Source organism: Ipomoea triloba, chromosome 5 (genome assembly GCF_003576645.1).
Source record: "Ipomoea triloba cultivar NCNSP0323 chromosome 5, ASM357664v1".
In the NCBI taxonomy this organism is placed as follows: domain Eukaryota; kingdom Viridiplantae; phylum Streptophyta; class Magnoliopsida; order Solanales; family Convolvulaceae; genus Ipomoea; species Ipomoea triloba.
This window is the reverse complement of record NC_044920.1, coordinates 19,079,250-19,099,416: the sequence shown is the minus strand read 5'-3', so window position 1 is coordinate 19,099,416 and position 20,167 is coordinate 19,079,250. Positions and strand designations below refer to the sequence as shown.

At 35.0% G+C, this 20,167-nt stretch overlaps 1 protein-coding gene and 1 pseudogene across 3 annotated transcripts in view; both read right to left on the bottom strand.

Annotated features, from left to right (window-relative positions):
• LOC116021031 overlaps positions 1-8,160 on the bottom strand; it is a 9,888-nt gene extending 1,728 nt beyond the window's left edge. Inside the window, exons 1-8 of one of the 3 annotated variants that reach the window (XM_031261627.1) lie at positions 7,965-8,160; positions 6,258-6,309; positions 5,998-6,071; positions 4,600-4,701; positions 3,594-3,734; positions 2,436-2,487; positions 1,282-1,355; positions 82-162 (exon numbers count right to left, since the gene is read on the bottom strand). In XM_031261627.1, coding sequence (XP_031117487.1) covers positions 82-162; positions 1,282-1,355; positions 2,436-2,487; positions 3,594-3,734; positions 4,600-4,701; positions 5,998-6,071; positions 6,258-6,309; positions 7,965-8,152 — 764 coding nt within the window. In that variant the 5' untranslated portion in view covers positions 8,153-8,160. Of the gene's footprint in view, positions 1-81; positions 163-1,281; positions 1,356-2,435; positions 2,488-3,089; positions 3,264-3,593; positions 3,735-4,599; positions 4,702-5,997; positions 6,072-6,257; positions 6,310-7,964 lie in introns of those variants that run through there. The other 2 variants (XR_004098879.1, XM_031261628.1) reach the window with 2 other exon arrangements.
• Positions 8,161-15,757: 7,597 nt separating this feature from the next.
• LOC116020347 lies at positions 15,758-19,392 on the bottom strand (annotated as a pseudogene).
• Positions 19,393-20,167: the final 775 nt, after the last annotated feature.

The window sequence follows — 20,167 nt, the reverse complement described above, 5'->3', positions numbered from 1 at the left end:
AAAAAAAAAAAAAAAAAAAAAAAAAAAAAAAAAAAAAAAGATTTCTAAGGATTTCAACTTAGGATTCAGAACTCAACTTGCCTGTTGAAGAGGATATAATAGGGTGGATCTTGAGAAGAGAGTTGGAATAGCTGTAGGACGATGTAGGCAGACGTGGCAATGCTGTTCAAAATCCAAAATATAATTAACATGGAGCAGTGAAGTAAAATTAGCAAATAAAATGGCTATTTGGAACACGCCCAAAAAAACTATTACATTTTAATTTTTTAAATTATGGTTGAATAGTGATTCTTGTTTTGATTATTTTTGCAGGCACATATATGATTCTCAAGTTTCAAACAAAATTGTGTTGTTGTTCCCTTTTTATTTTCTGATGGATTTAATTAATCCGGGGTAGTCCGAATTATTAAACCCGATAATAATAGGAGTGCTACCAAAGGATGATTCGATAGGAGAAGATAATTAGCAAATGTCGTGGAGACAATTCTTGTATTAATATACTATTGTAGGAGGATTACAAGTAGTTGTAATGATAGAACATGTGATTAGTTGCCCTAAACAAGACAATTAAGTGGATATTTATACTAATAAATCTCACAACCGCCCCCTAAAAAGGAGGGGAAGGTTATAACCGCCTTGGACCGAGTCCACAAGCAAGGCCGAGGCCGCCACCAAGCCGAGGTCGCCCACGAGATCGCCCAGGCCAAGGCCGCCTACGAGGTCGCCCATGCCAAGGTCGTCTATACCAAGGTCATCCAGGCCGAGGTCGTCTATGCCGAGGTCGCCCAGGCCGAGGCCGCCCACGCAGAGGTCGCCCTCAGCCCGGGTCATCCTCCGGGTTACTTTTCGGGTCGGAGTCCATCTCCAATATATCCATCATTTTCCTTGTCAAATCAATTCTTTCTTATTTTCTTTTGTAATTTTTTTTAATTATTTAATTTAATTTTTGTGTTTAATAGTACTTATAATGTAATTTTTAAAAACATCAATAATCTCTCTAATGTTAGGATTAGCCATGTTAGGCGCTCAGCGAACCTTGCGGCTCACTCTCCCAATCCGACTTGGAAGTTTGGAACTTCAATCATCATGCTTGTATTCATGATTTTACATCATTAATATACATTGGTTTTTGCTTTTAAAAAAAATTTAAATATATAAATTTTATATAATCGTACTAAACTTAAAATTATAAAATTTTGAATTATAAATAATTCCAGTCAAGCTCATTAATCAAATTTAGACATATAAAACAGGACAGTGGAGTAATAAATAAAGGAATACCTGCCCAAAGTTATTAGTAAAAGTATCCAACAAGAAGCGCTTATCCAACTGCTCTCTTTGTATACAATCCAGACCTGATACAGACAATCATTATTGCGTGGACTGTGGTTCATACAACAATTTGAATCACGGTCTAAAAATACATAAAATACATTATTCTAACATATAAAATACATTATTTTAACTCATAAAATACATTATTTTAACTCATAAAATACATTATCTTACCCCAGAAATTTCATTATTATTACACACATAAAGTGCATTATTCTAACACATAAATTGCATTAGAATAACTCATAAAATACATTATAATCTTATCCAAGAATGTTCATTATTCTAACACGCGTGTGGAGTAAGTAACTTTTTAACATCAAAGCGACGTCGTTTTGGACCGTGGTTCACACAGCTGTGTGAACCATTTTCCTGGTATAGAGGCAACTCACTAACTAAAATTTAAAAATTAAACTAAGGGTGTGTTTAGTTCACACATGGAATAGGAATCGGAATAAGAATCAAATACTTGGTAATAATGGTAATGAGTTTGGTGAAAGTATTTTGTATGTTTGATAGTAGGGTGAAATTAGAATGATTAGCAATATTGATGTTTGGTTACTTATAACCCTATAATGGGAATAAAGGTTTTTAAAATACAAAAACAAACAATCAAGACAATTGATCCTAATATAATACGGAGTAATATCTAAAGCACCAATATGAACAAAAAAAAATCAAAACAAAAATCTAAAAGTACTAATCCAAACTTTAAAAATCATATTACCAATGAGATGGAATGATACTGATTTTTAATTAGAGAATGAAATTTTTAATTGAATGAGTAATCAAATTCCATGGGCACTTTCCAAATCCAAAACTGTTAGCTTCCTGAATCCTTATGTCATGTATATGATGTGTTATTAGATGTTCTATATATATATTTTCACCCCAGTTCTAGTTTTCCAATTAAAAATAACGACATAAAGATCCGGCTCAACAAACAGTAAATACAAACATGATATTCAAAGTTCTTTAAGTCAAAAACGGGTATTCATGCTAATAGCTAAGTTTGGCATTATATTCATGTTTTGTTTTCAGACAAAAACTAAGGCATTTATCTACCGTAACAATGAGAGTACTTAAAGCTTTATACATACCGAGAGAGCCACAACATTGATGTAGAAATCAATAAATGTTGCTATCGTCCACCTGCACAGATATGTTAATAGACATTAAACAATCACGCATGACTTCATATCAGAAATGCAAAGGTAAATATCAAGATGATTAATGTATGCTTGCCACCTCACTTTAATAAGCCTATCTTTCTGAAAAGATAGGACTTAGGGTGTGTTTGGTTGGTGGATTTAGGCATAAGGTATGAGTATCGAAGTGATTGTTATTGTTTGGTTGATAGGTTTTTAGAATACTATGGGTTTGGAATACCCCATTAATTGAAAAACTCATACCCTAATGAAATAAGGGTTTCATTTCCCTTCCTCCTTTCTTCCCCAACTATTAATACTCATTCCCATTCCACGGTACTACCAAACATGCAAAATACTTTCACCAAAACCCATTACCCTTACCAAGTATTTGATACCCATACCGATTCCGATTCCGATTCCCATGTGCGAACCAAACACACCCTTAGTGTTAGGACAGAGGTTGGTGAAAGGTCAAATCCAGCATCAATGGCTAAGGGTTAGGGATTGTTGGGCGGAGACCTGAAGGGCCAAGTCCAGTATCTTACGTCTAGAAAATGTAGCAAGATATGGAAATAAAGTTGCCTCTTCACTACGAGCAAATACCTTACACCTGGTCACAGGTAGTAAACTGTGAAGGAGAAAACTGTTGGGTAGAGGCCGGTGAATGACCACTACCATTATACTACAACGGTCCAGGTACACCGACGTTCGCTCCAGGAGGCACGGAAACTGGTCCAGAAGGAATTGTTGAGAATCGAACCGGACTCTCCCAGAATTCTTTCCCACAAAAAGAGCTTACTTGTCACTTGAGCTACCCCATTGGGTTGATACAGTGTTCAATGCAAACAAGAGAAAAATATGTATATTTCACACTTCACTAAGCCAAAGGGATACATATACATATATATATGTATGTATATATGTGTATATATATACATACGTATATATGTATATATATATCCTACCTATGATTTCATAAGCTAAAACAATTTATAGGGTTTCATCTGCCATAATAGTTCCTATGGTTTCATATGCTACAACATTCAAAAAGCGAAGCACAAGATGCAGAAGACAAAGAGGGAATGAGGGATAAAAGGTAAAACTCACGGTGTATATACTTCTTTGCGAAATGGGGACCCATTTGTGACAAATGTGTAAATCAGTGTTCCCAGCATTAGACAGCCCAAAGCAATGAACACAACTTTTGCAACTGCAACACACAACTTGTTCTGTCTTTCTGGTTTGTTCCTATATGAAGAATACCAAATCAGTAATATACAATGGAAGCAAATGCTGAAAGTAAAAGTTAAATAATTATAAAAGACGGTTGTTATGCCAATGGACCCGAGTCCATGTTCACAATTTCATAACTCAATGTTCACAATTTAATAACTTTACGTTCACAATTTCGTAACTTCATGTTCAACAGTATCATAACTCTATGTTCAACAGTATAACACAATTTTTGAATCTATATAACAAAATTGTGAATATAGAATTCAAAAATTGTGAATATTGAGTAATGTAATTTTGTATATTAAGATCTAAAATTGTGAACATGCAAGGTGAACCCAGGTTCATAGTATAATTTATCCATAAAAGACATATACCACATATTAGATTTGTCAAAATGGGCCCAACCCGTCAAGTTGGGCCAATTTAACCCATATTTTAGATGGATTGAGTTGGAGAATTTTCAACCCGGACCGTATAATCCGTGTGAGAATACGGGTTGACCCGCGGGTGCAATACCTAACCTAGAGATTAGGGGTTTAATTCTTTAACCTATACAAAAAATAAAAAATTTAACAATATAACTTTAAAAATAAATAAATGAGCTTACAGACGGGCTGATTTAGCTCGTGAGCCCGCCCCCAACACGGATTGGGTTGAGATTTTCCCAACCCGTGTAAAAATACGCACCGATTTAATTCTGACCTGTTTCTGGATGAACCAGAGACGAGCCATCCCATATGGGTCGGGCTAACCCGTTTTGACAACTCTACAAGATGGAGGATACCACCATTCTTGGATAAGCACAAATGCATTTTTCTGTTCTTTTAATTAGCAAAAGAAAAGGGAAATTATACCACAACCAATGATTTTTACTCACATTTTACCGTGACGTAACAAAACATAGAAAACTGGATCCTGCATAGATTCTTTAGATGAGAGTTTAAAGAACTGCAACACAATATAGCCGCATGTGGTAATGCTGTCGAGAGTAGAATGAAAAGGTCATACAATTTATAAATGAGCATGCATGTATAAGTCTAAAACATTAGTGGCGTTTGGTTCAAGTTATATAAGATAACTAAGGTTATATTTGTCTGGTAATATAAGATTTCCATGTTTGGTTCAGGTTATGTAAGATTCCCAGGGAATGTAACATAACCTCCCGATAAAGTTTTTAGCTATTGGAGAGGAATGTGAGATACACCCCGATTTCTTAGATAATCTCACATTCCCTTATCTTATTCCTAATATTGAGCTTTTGAAATTTTAATCAATTTATCTTATTTCCGTTGTCTTATTTACCTACTTCAATTTTAAACCAAACACAGGAATCTAACATTCCTAGTTATCTAACATTCCCAGCAATTTAACATTTCCTAAGATAATCTAGCATTCCGTGAACCAAACGCCCCCTAAATATGTGTTAGATGGATTCTTAATATTGCCAATTATATCAATTTAAAATAAAAATAAATGCAATTTGGAAAATCCCAGATTCCCAGAGTTATTGTAGGAATAGCAATAGAACAGGAAGTGCTAGCAAGATAGAAGGAAATTTATAACAGGCAACAAAAGAAATTTTTAAGCAAACTAGAATAGACAGAATGTTGGAAAGTGAAAAAAGAAAGAAAGAAAAAAAGACATTGAATAGTATAATCAAGTGTAATATTCAAATTGCCCGTATGGGCAGCTCAACTGGTCACAGAAGTGGGAAATTTGTCACAAGTGTAATATTCAAATTGTCCGCACAGGTTTAGCTTAGCTCACAAGTTTAATATCCAAATTGCCCGCACAAGTTTAGCTTAATTCACTAGTTCAGTAGGCAATATTTAGGGAAAAAAAAAAATCAAGGTTCGAAACTCAGCAGCGACAATATAATATCATATCTGCTGAGTCACTGAGTTACTAATTTACACCCTCTCACATGCTCTGTCGGGCCGAAGTGTGGGGCCCTTGTGGTTGGGGATTCAACCTTTGGGAGAAGTGTAATCCTCTCACATACTCTGTCAGGCCGGGGTGTAGGGACCCTAGGGGTTGAGGATTCAATCTTCGGAAGAAGTGTAATCCTCTCACATGCTTTGTCGCCCTGTTGGGCTGGGGTGTGGGGGCCCTTGGGGATTGGAGATTCAACCTTTGGGAGAAGTGTAATATCCAAATTGAATTAACATACAACAAAGTTAAATCTTGAGGCATATAGCTAGTAATTCTAGTTGATTGAGAACCAGAAAATTGATATTTTGTCATCATTTGGAGTATTGTAATTCACAAACCATACCTTCCCAAGCATATTAGCAAAACTACCCATAGAACAGCACTAATCCAGTTTGATTCCTTGTAGATAACCCAAGCCTGATATGGATGCAAAATATGAGTTTAACATTATCATATCAATTGTTAATGAAAGTTTGCCAAAGTTTAGGTAGCAAACTATCAATTGCAGTGATGCCAAAGTTAAAAAGAATACATAAATTATGAAATAAAAAGGTCATATACATAGTAAGCCACAAAAGCAACAGAAGATGAGTCTTTTCATACCCCAATGGCAACGATATTGAAATAAAAATCAATCAATGTTGCAGTCAACCACCTGTAACAAATTCATAAACTCGTAAGATGCTTTTACTTCCCAACCATTCACTGACGTCTGTTTGAAAAATAGAAAAATGACTTTTGAAAAATGAATTATTTTTTAGAAAATATTTTCCTTTCCCGTGTTTGGTTGCATTTTGAAAAACCGTTTTGATGTGTTTGGTTCATTTTATGGAAAGTGAGCATAATTATTTTTAATTTTAAATATTTAAAATATACAATGATGTTGGTGGGTGGAATAGTGGTGGCAAGTGATTGATTGCTCTACTGCTGGCCTGCTGCAAACGGAAAATGACTTTTCCCAAAAAAGGAGAAGTCATTTTCTGGAAAATCCCTTCTATTTTTCATTGACCACACCTCTATTTTCCGTTGACTTCATTTTTCCCCCTATAGCCAAACATTGAAAATTCAAAAAATGATTTTCATAAATTATTTTACGGGTTTTCAAACACACCCTAAGTGCAATACATCACCTATGAGAATATTTGAATATGTTAAGTCCCACACTGAAAAAATATAAAAGAAAATAAATGGGTTTTTATAAGGTCATAACTTTACTATTATTATTAACATATAAAAATATTATTAACAAGAGCTCAGCCTAAATCGTTCATGCGTCACCACCATACCACAACAATCAATTTTATTAAGACCATCTCTAAAGAAGGCACTAAAACACTATTTTGGTGTAAAAATTTGGTGCAACCTTCCTCCAACACCAAATTCTACACCAAAATAGTGTAAATGAATTAGCGTTACACCATATTTGGTGTAAAAACACTATTCATTTATACCATTTTGGTGTAGAATTTTTTAAATTTTTTGTCAATTATTTTCTTTTAAAAATTTATATTATTTAAAATAAATTACTAAAAATTTAAAAATCTCATTGAGAAGTTAAAAACAAGATCAATATTAAAAATTAAACTACATAAAAACATAAACTTCATTTTAAATATTACGGAGTATTATTTATATCAAAATTATATTTTATATTAAAATACAAAATTAAAGTTTTAAATTATAAGAATACAAAATTACTTTAGTGTATGAATAGAATTTGGTGTAAATGAATTGGAGATTAAATAAAATTTAGTCCAGAATTTGGTGTAAATGGGATGGAGATAGAAAAAAATTGGTGTAAAGTATTTTTTTTGTGTGTAAAATTTAGTGTTTTTAGTTGGAGATGGTCTAAAACAAATCTATTCTTTATTAGAAAGTTTAGTAACCTAGAAATAGCAAGAATATTGATCATTATAAGAATACTTGCTATTTTTTTTTAAAAAAAAATATTTATAATAAAAATCATTCTTGCCATCCGAATTGCAAAAGTTTCTTATTTTTTTTTTTTGAAAATTGCAAAACTTTCTTATTATTTCATCTATATCAAAATCTTTCAAAGAAAAAAGTTATTTTCCATCTTAAATCTATATTAAAAGATAAATTTAGGAGGAGAAAATTGAATTATTCATTTTCATAACAACCAAATTATATATTACTTGGTAACTATCCAACACTTAGAACTTTGATCATAGTCTATAGTTGAAAGAAGAATTGAATTTATATTTTGGCAGTTTAAAGTGTGAATTATTTCCACTAGGAATTTAAAATTGAAAAAAGCAGAGAGAAAATTGAAGGATAGAGAAGGCATACGGAGTGAGGAGTTGGATGCGGAAAGGATGGCCATCGGCGATGATGGTGTAGATTAGAGTAGCTATCATTACGCATCCCAATACACTAAACAAACTCTTCAAGGCGATACCCACTCCCATTCCCATTCCCATTCCCATTTTTCTCTCTTTCTTCAAACAAGGGAGAAACACAGAGTATTCAATGTTCATTCGTAGCGTCGCTTCAGCCTTCAAGTCAAGTAAATATGAGCGGAGCCTATGACTCCACGTCCTCTTATTCCTATTTGGCTATTTCTTTCTTTTAACAGCCTTCACCCCAAATTGAAATTATTTTTTTTAAAAAAAAACTAAAAAATAATAATTTAAAATTAAAATTGAAAAAAACGTGGTAGGGACCTAATTAAAATTTAAAAAAACGTGGTCACGCTCTGTTCTTTTTTTTTTTTTTTTTTAATTTTAATTTTAAATGATTAATTTAAGTTTTTCTTTAAAAAAAATAATTCCAATTTGGGGTGACCTATTAGAAACCTGTAAATTGAACAAATTGCATGAAATAGGTTAGTTTAGGGACCTAATTGTAGTTCTTTTTAGGTTCAGTGACATAATTGCATTATCGTGTGCAGTTCGATTACCTATTTGACCCTTATTCCATTATTTTATAAATGTAGTCTCTGTGTTTCTCATTTTTTTTAAAAAAAATATGATCTTTTGATTATTTAGAAAAATTGTAAAATTAGTCTCGCTTGGTTTCAATGAGGGAATTAAGAGATAAAGAGGTGTAGTTTCGTAAGAAAGAAATAAGGTGAGAATAAAGTAAAATTAGTGGCCGGTTTACACTCCCACATGCATGATGGGAGTGGTTTCGAGCCTCAGTGGAGGCAACTGTTGACTATTTATGCTTCAGTAGGTTGAGACAGTAGCTATGAACAGATACTACATTGTAACAGAGTCAATAGTACTCAAAAAAGTAAAAATTCAAATTTTATTGTTTAGTACGTAGGAATAAAATTATTAGGATAACCTAACATGCAAAGGCGCACAATGGTCACTATCCTTTGGTAAAAGGCTAAAGAATCTATAAAGACCTCAATTCAAGATCAAATGAGGTGTACGTTATTCATTTTCAAAGTTCAAGTATACTAGTGCAAGTGAAATTTAAGTGCTATCTAGCTTACCAATGAGGGGGAAAAAGCTTTAAGGCACTAAGGCTAAGATCAAGATCACAAGACTCGAGCTACGCCAAGATGAAATCAAGAAGCTGAATCAAGAAGTTTCACACACAACTATGTTAAACAAACAATCATCTCTACTCGGAGAAGTAGAAAGAGAAAGACTAACAAGTGCTACTTAAAGAAACCTTTGAAACTTGTTATTGACTTTGTGTTCAAGGCACAATTTTCACTACTTTATATTAAGATTGATACAATACATTGTGGAACCTCCTAAGTGATTTAGGAGAAAAGTGGACTAGGCTATTGCTGAACCACTATAAACATTTCTCTCTCTCTCCTTTTACTTTACTACATATTTATTTACTACATTTGCAAACATGCGATATCCCTTTCTAACATTAATTGTGTGATAAGAATATTCAAATTGTTTTCTACTGTAAACTCTTTGAAGAACCTTTAGTATACAAAAAATAAACCTTATGTCAGTGGTCTACCTTACAAGGTGTACCATGGTCAACAATATAATGATTATACAATGTTCGTAATGGAATCACCACCCTACCATAAAAAGCAAGTCTTAAGTGAGGTTTTTCTTCCACTAGACCAATGCGTTGGGGATGGAGTGATTTTTTTTGTTGAGTAGGTTTGGAATGTTGGGAAACATTCAAGCCAAGAAAAAAATTTGTAGTTCTCATTTATACACAATAGTACTTGGATTTATTTTCACCACTTAATGGTGGGTGGCCAAGATCTATTGTTATAACATGTAGTTTCATATTCACTTTGCCTATAGTATTTAAGGGAGATTACATTTTTTCAAAAAAAAAAAAGGGAGATTACATTAGTTTAGACATCAGACAATGATTGTATGGTCTCTTTCTTGTGTTCCATTATTACTCTGCGTATGGTGTGTAAGTTCCAATCCATGCTCCAGATGCACGGAGACGGGGATTGTTGTGTTAACCTTTGGGGGCGATGCCATTGTTGTGAGTTTGCACCGGTAGCGACGGATTCGCTTCTATGTCAGTGGTTATACCAAGGCACAACAATTTCTTATTTTCACATTATCAGCTTAATTTCTCCAAAAATATAGAAACGATTTCCGTGCTAATAAGAGTGAAAATGGTATATCGTCACGATAAGAAGATAAGGCATGCATTCGCATTCCAGGGACGTGCATTTGTGCTCTAAGGCCTATTGTTTTCAATGTTGGACATCAAGGTTGGTGGTCTCCACCTCCCCAAATAATTCTACGAGCTTGATCATACAATCTAGAGCTAGGTATTATATATTAACTCTTTAATGTGCGTGTGTGTGATAATTTATTTATTTTATTAGTTGCACATTGTTCATGCTCAAAACCTTTCCTATAAATTTGTAGAATGAGATATGATTAATCTTAAGGATATAAATGATTAATCTTGATTAACAAAATCTCATGTTATTATATTTATCGGTTCACATGCATTTCTTAGGAGCCTTTTTTTTTTTTTTTTAAATGTGGCTTTCTTTTCAATTTGAGGATCAAAATTGTTTATATATGTGATTAGCCTTTTAAGAGGTGTAAGATAGAATATACATGCATGCATATATTTTTGTGATTTCATAAAATATATATAGAATTTTTGAGGTGTACGTATAGAGGGACTACAGGTGTTGAAGAAGAATAATATCCATACTACATTTATTCTACAGTTTTTGTGTTTGTATATATATATATATATATATTTTCATATTTTCATATTTTGCCAAAGACCTTGCGGTCTAGTGGCATTCGGTGTCCCGGTTTACACTCCCACATAGATGATGGGAGTGGGTTTGAGTCTCAGTGGAGGCAACTCTTTGTGCACGTAGTCTGTCCATATTCTGAACTAGAAATTTTTGTTATGCATACAACTTACTGCTACAAGATGAATCCTTGTGCACGTAGTCCATATTCTGAACTAGAATTTTTTGTTATGCATACAACTTACTGCTACAAGATGAATCCCAACGTGTACAAAGTGCGCACACTGTGGGATTCTTGGCCACACACAACAGTTTTGTTACAAGCTGCATGGATATCCTCCTGGGCACAAATTTTACAAAAAAAGGTAATACAAATAGCCAACCTATGGTGACACCATCCACTTCGTCAGAAATCTCTTCCGATTCGATTCAACATTTACTTCAACCTTTACAAGAGGTAAAGGAGCCTAAAGCAAACCTTGTTGGTAAGTCTATTGCTCTAACACCTTTTTCTAATTTTTCAAATGAATGGGTCATTGACACTGGTGCTATTGATCACGTCTGTTTTAACTCATCTATTTTTAATAAATTGTCTATGCTTAATAATATGGTGACTAATATATCTGTTTCAAATGGTGCTACGGTTCCCGTTCATGGTATTGGTAATGCTCGCTTATCTTCGAATTTAATATTACTTGATGTTTTATATGTCTCGACATTTAAATTTAACTTATTATTTGTAAAAAAAATTGGCTAAAGATTCAAATTGTACCGTTATTTTCTTTCCTAATTATTGTGTGTTTTAGGGCCTTTCAACGAAGACGGAGATTGGTCGGGGCCATGAACACAATGGCTTATATTTTTTTAGTTCTCTACCACACCCCGCTGCATTACTCACCATTACACCTAACACATGGCATTCTAGATTTGGTCATCTGTCACATTCTGTTTTTAAACACTTAATTTCTATATTGGGTTGTTCTGATTTTAAAGACGCTTGTGATGTTTGTCATATTTCAAAACAGACGCATTTATCTTTTCCTATTAGTCATACTTCTACTGCTGCTTGCTTTGATTTGATTCATGTTGATATTTAGGGTAAATATTCTAACCTCACCCGAACTGGACATCATTATTTCCTAACTATCATTGATGACTTTTCTAGGGCAACATGGACCTTTTTAATGAAATGTAAGTCTGATGCTTTCTTATTACTTGTTCGTTTTTTAGCATATGTAAAAAATCATTTCAATACATGTGTTAAGACGTTTCGTTGTGATAATTGTTCTGAGTTTACACTGATTGAATTTCAAAACATCTTACTTCAAAATGGTATTTTACAACAACTTAGTTGTCTTGGGACACCTAAACAAAATGGGGTTGTTGAACGCAAGCATCGCCGTATCCTTAATGTGGCACATGCTCTACGCTTCCAAGTTAGCCTACCCCTTAAATTTTGGGGTGATTGTGTTTTAACCGCTACTTACATTATTAACCATACCCCTACTCCCAACTTACAACATAAACCCCCTTTTGAAATTCTTTTTGGTTGTTCCCCTGATTTTACTTCCTTACGTACTTTTGGTTGTTAGTGTTATGCCTCTACAATACAATATCATCCTAATAAGTTCAATCCTAGGGCCAAGCGTTGCATTTTTCTTGGCCACCCTCAAGGTCAAAAAGCTTATAGGTTATATGATCTTGACTCTCAGAAAATTTTGGTAAGCCGTGATGTTGTCTTCTATGAAACTATTTTTCCTTTTAAGAATGATCCTACTTCATCTGATCAATCAACACTCACTCCTATATTGCCGTTACCCATACCATCCATTGAAACCCACAATACCCCAACTACCACACCTCTTCCTGAAAACCCCATACAACCTCACACGGTACTCCAACTACTCCACATATACCCAAGACTCCTGACCCCACTCTACACATACCTACCCCTCTAGAAAATCCTCCACCTGAGGTTAATCTCCCAATACTTCACCCACCCATCCCCACACAAGCACAACCTATCCTACAACGATCTCAAAGGCAATGAACGCGTTCTAGTTACCTCTCTGATTATCAATGCAACATGACCACATCCACAAAATATCTCATCTCCAACTTTCTCAACTTTAAACCATACACCCACAACCACATATGCTTCATAAACAACATTTCTAAAGAAACTGAACCCTCTACCTTCTCCGTTGCACGAAAAGACCCTAAATGGCAAAAAGCAATAGAGGAGGAAATTTGTGCTCTAGAAAACAATCACACTTGGTCTTTAACCACTCTACCGCCTAGTAAGTCTGCCATTGGTTGTCGATGGGTCTACCGTATTAAATATAACCCCGATGGTTCTGTAGAGCGATACAAGGCTCGCCTAGTCGCCAAAGGATACTCTCAACTTGAAGGCTTGGACTTTACTGATGTCTTTGTCCATGTCACTAAGTTTGTCACAGTCCGTACAGTTCTAAGCATCGCAGCTGTAAAAGGATGGGCTACCCAACAACTTGATGTATCCAATGCTTTTCTTCATGGAACTCTTCATGAAGAAGTCTATATGCAGGTACCTCCCGGCTTTGCGTGAAAGGGTGAGAATCGCGTTTGTCATCTCCACAAGTCTCTTTATGGGCTTAAACAGGTATCTCGATCCTGGTTCACCACTTTCTCCACATCCCTCACCAATGCTGGTTTCACACAATCAAAAGTAGATTATTCCATGTTCACTTATATGCGAGGTAATTTTCTAACCATATTGCTTGTTTATGTTGATGATATTGTGATTACAGGGAATGATCTTACTATCATTACAATCATCAAGCATTACCTTGCACATCAATTCCAACTCAAGGACTTGGGTCCATTAAAATACTTCCTTGGAATAGAAGTTGCCCGATCCTCACTTGGAATCTTCTTAAATCAACGAAAATATACTCTTGAGATTCTCTCCGATATTGGGCTATCAGCTTGCAAACCTGCCCCAACTCCCATAGAGGTTAACCACCAACTCACTCCTGATACTGGTGAACTTCTCACTGATCCATCCATATATAGAAGATTGATCGGTCACCTGCTCTACCTTATGTAGTGAATCTTCTTTCTCAATTCATGTCCGCACCACGTGACGTACATTGGTACGTTGTTCTTCGAGTTGTGCGCTATCTCAAAATGTCTCCTGCTCGTGGTATCCTATTATCCACAAAAAAATCCTTGAAATTACATGCATATTGTGATGCTGATTGGGCTTCTTGCCCAACCACACAACGCTCAACTACAGGATATTTCACTTTCCTAGGAACAAGTCCGCTATCCTGGAGAACAAAGAAACAAACTACAGTTTCTCGATCCTCTGCTGAAGCTGAATATAGTGCAATGGCAACTGCAGCAAGTGAAATTACATGGCTCCAACTACTCTTATCTGAACTAGAGATACCAGCTCATCCAACACATCTACATTGTGACAATCAAGCATCTCTCCACATTGCCAACAATCCCGTCTTCCATGAACGAACCAAGCATGTAGAAATTGATTGTCATTTTGTTCGAGAAAAGATTACTCTGGTACACTACGCACCACTTTTGTTCCGTCTAATCAACAACTGGCCGACATCTTCACAAAGGGCCTCCTCCCTCAAACATTCAACACCATCACTTCCAAGCTCATGTACCACCCTTAAGCTTGAGGGGGAGTGAAGAAGAATAATATCCACATTACATAATTATATTATTTCCATATTCTTAGGATTATAGTTTAGGTAAATTCCTAGATGATTAGTTCTCTTATCTTCTTCATCTTTCTTTACCGTTAGTATAGTTGTATTCACTATACAACTATACTATACCGTTAGAAATTAGTTCTCTTTCCACATTATATTCTTCTCCAATATACAATACAGATATGCAATATATTTTTTCCTTCTCTGTCACTGCAAGAATGCTTTGCAATCCATATTCTGAACTCCTTACAGGTATGAGTAATCTCCCTACATAGTAGTGATAGTCCAAAAAAAAAAAAATACTCACAGATTATCAAGATACAGAGAAGGAAGTCATAACTTGATCTACCGAAATGGCTTGATGACTACAAGAATTGTGGGGGCCATATGACTCGCATTGGTAAGCATCAGAGTCATCATTTGCGCCAGGTACGATGTATCTTCTAAACCATGTATTAAAGTTTTATTCTTATCTAAATATTGTAATTTGTTAATAGCACTGAAAATGTCATTTCCTCAATGGAAAGTTTAAAATTATTCTTAAATGCTCTGTATAAGAATGTGGTTTTTAAGTAAATTTCGGTTTCACCACTCAACATGAAACTTTTTAAGAAGTAGAGCGTTGATCATGGAGGCTAGTTAAAGCACCACTTGATACTCACATGAAATAAAATTGGCTTTCACATTATGTTAAATATCTAAGCCTGGCAAATAATAGGCATTGCTCAAATGGTGTAACAATAACACTAATTTAAATTACCATTTTATAAATAAGTGGGTACTATTTGTTCTTTTGGGAATAAATATGAATATTTAATTTGTATTATATCAATCCTATATATGAGTTATGAATTTTCTCAAGTAGAAGGAAAAATAGTGAAGTTGAATTAACTTTAAATGTTAAAGTTATACATGTTGAATTCACCTTGTTGAAATTTATGTAGATAAATCATTCTCTAATAAATGTTAGTTTGAAAATAAACAAATTGTGATGAGATTGGAGATGTATTCAATTATGAATTAAAATAGGCCTCTTACTTAGAGCAAACCATACCATACCATACCACGAGTACAGTGGTAAAACAATGTTTTTGATTCGTAGCAGCTAGCCCAAACCAGCATCTATGATCTATCCGGCCTGCTATCATATGTAAGCTCCCTATGGATTCATTGATTTACTTACAAATTAAACCTCGATTCTAAGATTTAGTGTCATGAATTTTAATCAAAATCGAGTGTTCTGGCTTATGATCACACTCATAGTCGAGATGAACAAACACACGTTCCACTTCTAGTAGCTCTTCAATCTTTATTTGTAGCGACTCTCCAATAGTGTGCGTTTCTTTCAATGGCAACTCCTCGGGAAGCTCTATGTCAACCTAACACATTTCACAGATAGAGTTTAGTAATACAATAATGTGCATGATCATCATATCAAACAACTCTAGCTAGCTAAAGTCATCATATACATGTATGTTTATACCTCAATGAAATAGAGAACACCGAAGGTGTAGGCTCGGACTATATCAACTCATTTTATTTGAGGATTGTGCCCAAGACCATATAAGTTATCTTCTACAGAATCTCTGGTGGAGCCAACTGTCCAAGTAGTGAAATTGCATAAACTGTAAAGTGCACGCATAGTGCATGCTGTTGGTCCCGAGGGGATGGGGTACAAATCTAGAGGGGGGGTGAATACACTTGTATAAGACTTTACAAATCTTTTTGACCTCTCGTGTGTATTAGACTTAGGATGTTTAAGTCTAACACCTCACAAGTTGAAGACAAAGTTTTATGCGCAGCGGAAAAGTTATCCCCTTTTAGTTAGCACGAGTTTGAGAGGTGTGATTATGTGCAGAGCAGTTCGAGAGGTAAGGTTAGCGAGAGATAAAAGCAGTAAAGTAAATGCAAGAGAGATTTTTAAGTGGTTCGGCCAACCCGCCTACGTCCACTCTTCTTTTAGAAACTCCCTAGAAGGATTGCACTAAAACTTCCCTTTTTAGTACAATGTCGAGCGCTTGAGCTTTGATCACCAAGCTCGCCTCAAGCCTCAGGATCTTCACAAGACAGCCTCCAGGTTACTCCGCCTCTTCTTGCCTTCTCCAAAGCAAGGTCGTTCCGTTGTCACAGGTTGTGTAACAATCTCCAATCTAATCAAGAGCTATCGTTGGATATTCTTCCTTGGTGAGCAGCTTTGATCACCTTCTGGATATGTATGAGTTGTAGCTATGTAACTCTCTCAAACACTTAGATGTGTTTTTCTCGCACTTCTTTGAATATCAAAATGATATTTCAGATTAAGCACTTGCACTTTTAACGTTTGAATTAGACACCTCGTAAGCTTTTCAGAATTCTCTAACTTCTTTTCCTTTGTGTCTTCATGTGCTTATATATGAGAGTTGGGAATAATTCCGTTGGATGGAAAATTATTCCATTTGAAATCTGGCTCCCATGCCGATCATGGGACTTGCACATTTTCAGCATGTTTCATGGAGTGGTGGTCTTGTAACTTGTGCTGTTTGTCTTGTAGTGAATATCCCATATTCCACTATCTTTGAGTCCATACTCCACCTTCTTCTTTTGGCAAAAGTTACTCTTTTTATATTCCCACTAAATCTTGTTTTAGGGAATAAGACCAACTCAGGATGGGTGCACTTTTTGACCGTTTGTTGTGGAAGTCTGACGTGTCATCCACTTTCGTCCATTTTGGATTCCCATGCTCAGAATATTTCTTTTTGGCACCTCCTTATTTTATCTCCATGATATTCTTCTTCTCCAAACTTTAAGATTATTAAACCAAGTCTGAATGTAGATCGCATTTCGTTAATCTGGAGAAGTTCCGATCTATCGAGACCAATGTTGGGGTTTCGACTGATCGATGTCTCGATCCTATGTCTCGAACTGGATCGATGTCTCGAGACTCTGTTATCTCGATCCCATGTCTCAAACTTATCTGATGTCTCGAGACTTAGTTGATGTCTCGCAAACCCTTATTCCTCCAGTGAAGTCTCGTGCCTTCTTTTGATCTATCTATGAAAAACTTACAACACGAAACTTCTAAAGTGTTCATCCAAGTTTACTTTGAGCTTAAATATTTTCCGATTGAGCTCAAATACCCGGTTGTATTTTCGCTCTTGGTTTACTTGTCAAACTTACATTGTTTTGCCTATGTTTCGAGACTAGGGAATTTATACATTACAGTTGGTATCATCAAAACCTATTACATGATGTTCCTAACACACGCACGATGCACGCACAATGCACACACGAAGCACGCACGACGCACGCACAGTGCACGCAAAGCAAACACACTATCGAATTTATTGTATTAAGACAACTACTTTTCTTCGCATTATGAACTAAAACAAAGTAGACTACAAAGTACATTTGCCCATAGTTCATCATAAACTTTGTATGGTAATTTTAATGTATTTTTTATTTGAAATTTTGTATTTGAATATTTTTTAATTCATTTTACTTTCACATCTTCACCCCCACTAAAAGGAAATTCTGGATCCGCCCCTGATATTTGGTATTAAATTATATACAAAATATATTTTTAAAATAAAGGTTCAGTTTAGTATTTTTTCCAATTTTATTTTTTGAAAAATAATATATGCAGGTTGATACACTCGAGCATAGGTGTACAAGATATAGACGTAACAACCAAAGAGATGTACACGATATAGACGTAGCAACCAAAGAGATTTATGCACCTGGCAAAATTAAAATAGGCCTCTTACTTAGAGCAAACCATACCATACCATAACACGAGTGCAATTGTAAAACAATGTTTTTGATTTGTAGCAGCTAGCTAAGCCAACATATATGATCTATTCGGCCTACTATCATATGTGTGTATATATATATATATGTGTATATATATGTGTGTGTGTATATATATATATATGTGTGTGTAAATATATATGTATGTATATATATGTGTGTATATATATGTGTGTATGTGTGTGTGTATATATGTATGTATGTATGTATGTATGTATGTATGTTTATACCTCGACGAAGTAGAGAACACCGAAGGTGTAGGCTCGGACTGTATCAACTCGTTTTATTCGAGGATTGTGCCTCAAGACCATGTACGTTAGCTTCTGCAGAACCTTTGGTGGAGCCGACTGTCCAACTAGCGAATCTGCAGAAACCGAACATATAAACAATGTTAACAGACAATAGGCCGGTTCGCATTCTTATCTAGTAGTTAAAACACTATCAAGGAGCCTAAAAAAACCTGCATTTTCCAGCTAAGTGCCTGACCAATTGATAGTTGTGTAGAAAGCTAGGGCTATTGCTCCAGCAGGATCAAGCCACCAATAGAATCTTATCACAAAGAACCGCAGCAACGAGCCCAACAACATTTGTTACCATGTCGAAATAATGGTCCTATAGTCACAATTTGTTCACAAATTAGTACACAATCTGCACAATTGGGAAGAACAAATTAAATATGCAGAGAGATTGAATATGAAAAATATACATCCATGTATGCTTGCACTATCTTGTTTCCCAAGGTTTTGCAATAAAGCAGAGAATAAGTTTCACTCCAATAGCTGTCAGCATGATTGTGTACAACCAAATCAAACGAAACGAGCTCATTTTATCTGAGGGATTATCTACAATTAGTTGCTCCACCGCTTGCACCAGAACTTGAAAACCTGCTGAAACATTTATAGGATTCTAACTCAAAACTCACTATATTTTCACTGTTTTGTGGGGAAAGTTAAAACACATTTTAACTCAAAATGAAGATTAATATGTATGGTCAAACAAGAGTAATGAAAACAAGCATACCAAGAGTTGCCATGATTGCTGCAAAGATGATAATTCATACACATATGATGCACGCACAGTGCACGTACGACACACGCACAATGCACGCACGACGCACGCACAATGCACGCAAAACACACGCACTAAGAAAGTAGACCACAAAGTACATTTGCCCATAGTTCATCATAAACCTTGTAATTTTTAATTTATTTTGTATTTGAACCTTGTATTATTAAAACATTTTTGAATTCATTTTACTTTTAATCCTTCGCCACACTGAAAGGAAATTCTAGATCCGCCCCTCATATTTGGTATAAAATTATATATAAAATATATTTTTAAAAATCTATATAGGTTCAATTTAATAAATTTTTTTATTTTATTTTTTGAAAAATAATATATGCATGGTGATACACTTGAACATACGTGTACACGTAGCAACCAAAGATATTCACCTGGCAAAATCCCTCTGCCATGCAAAATCCATGAAACCACATTTAAAGTGTGGTGGCTGGCTGGCTGGCTGGCAACCCAACAATTACGAGGCCAAAATTCGATTCTTACGGATTCATTGATTTACTTACAAATTTCAATTCTAAGATTTAATATCGGGAATTTTAATCAAAATCGAGTGTTCTAGCTTGTGATTACACTTATAGTCAAGATGAACAAATACATGTTCACTTCTAGTAGCTCTTCAATCTTTATTTATAGCGACTCTCCAATAGTGTGTACTTCTTTCAAGGGCAACTCCTAGGGAAGCTTTATGTCAACCTAACACATTTCACAGATTGAGTTTAGGAATACAATAATGCACATGATCA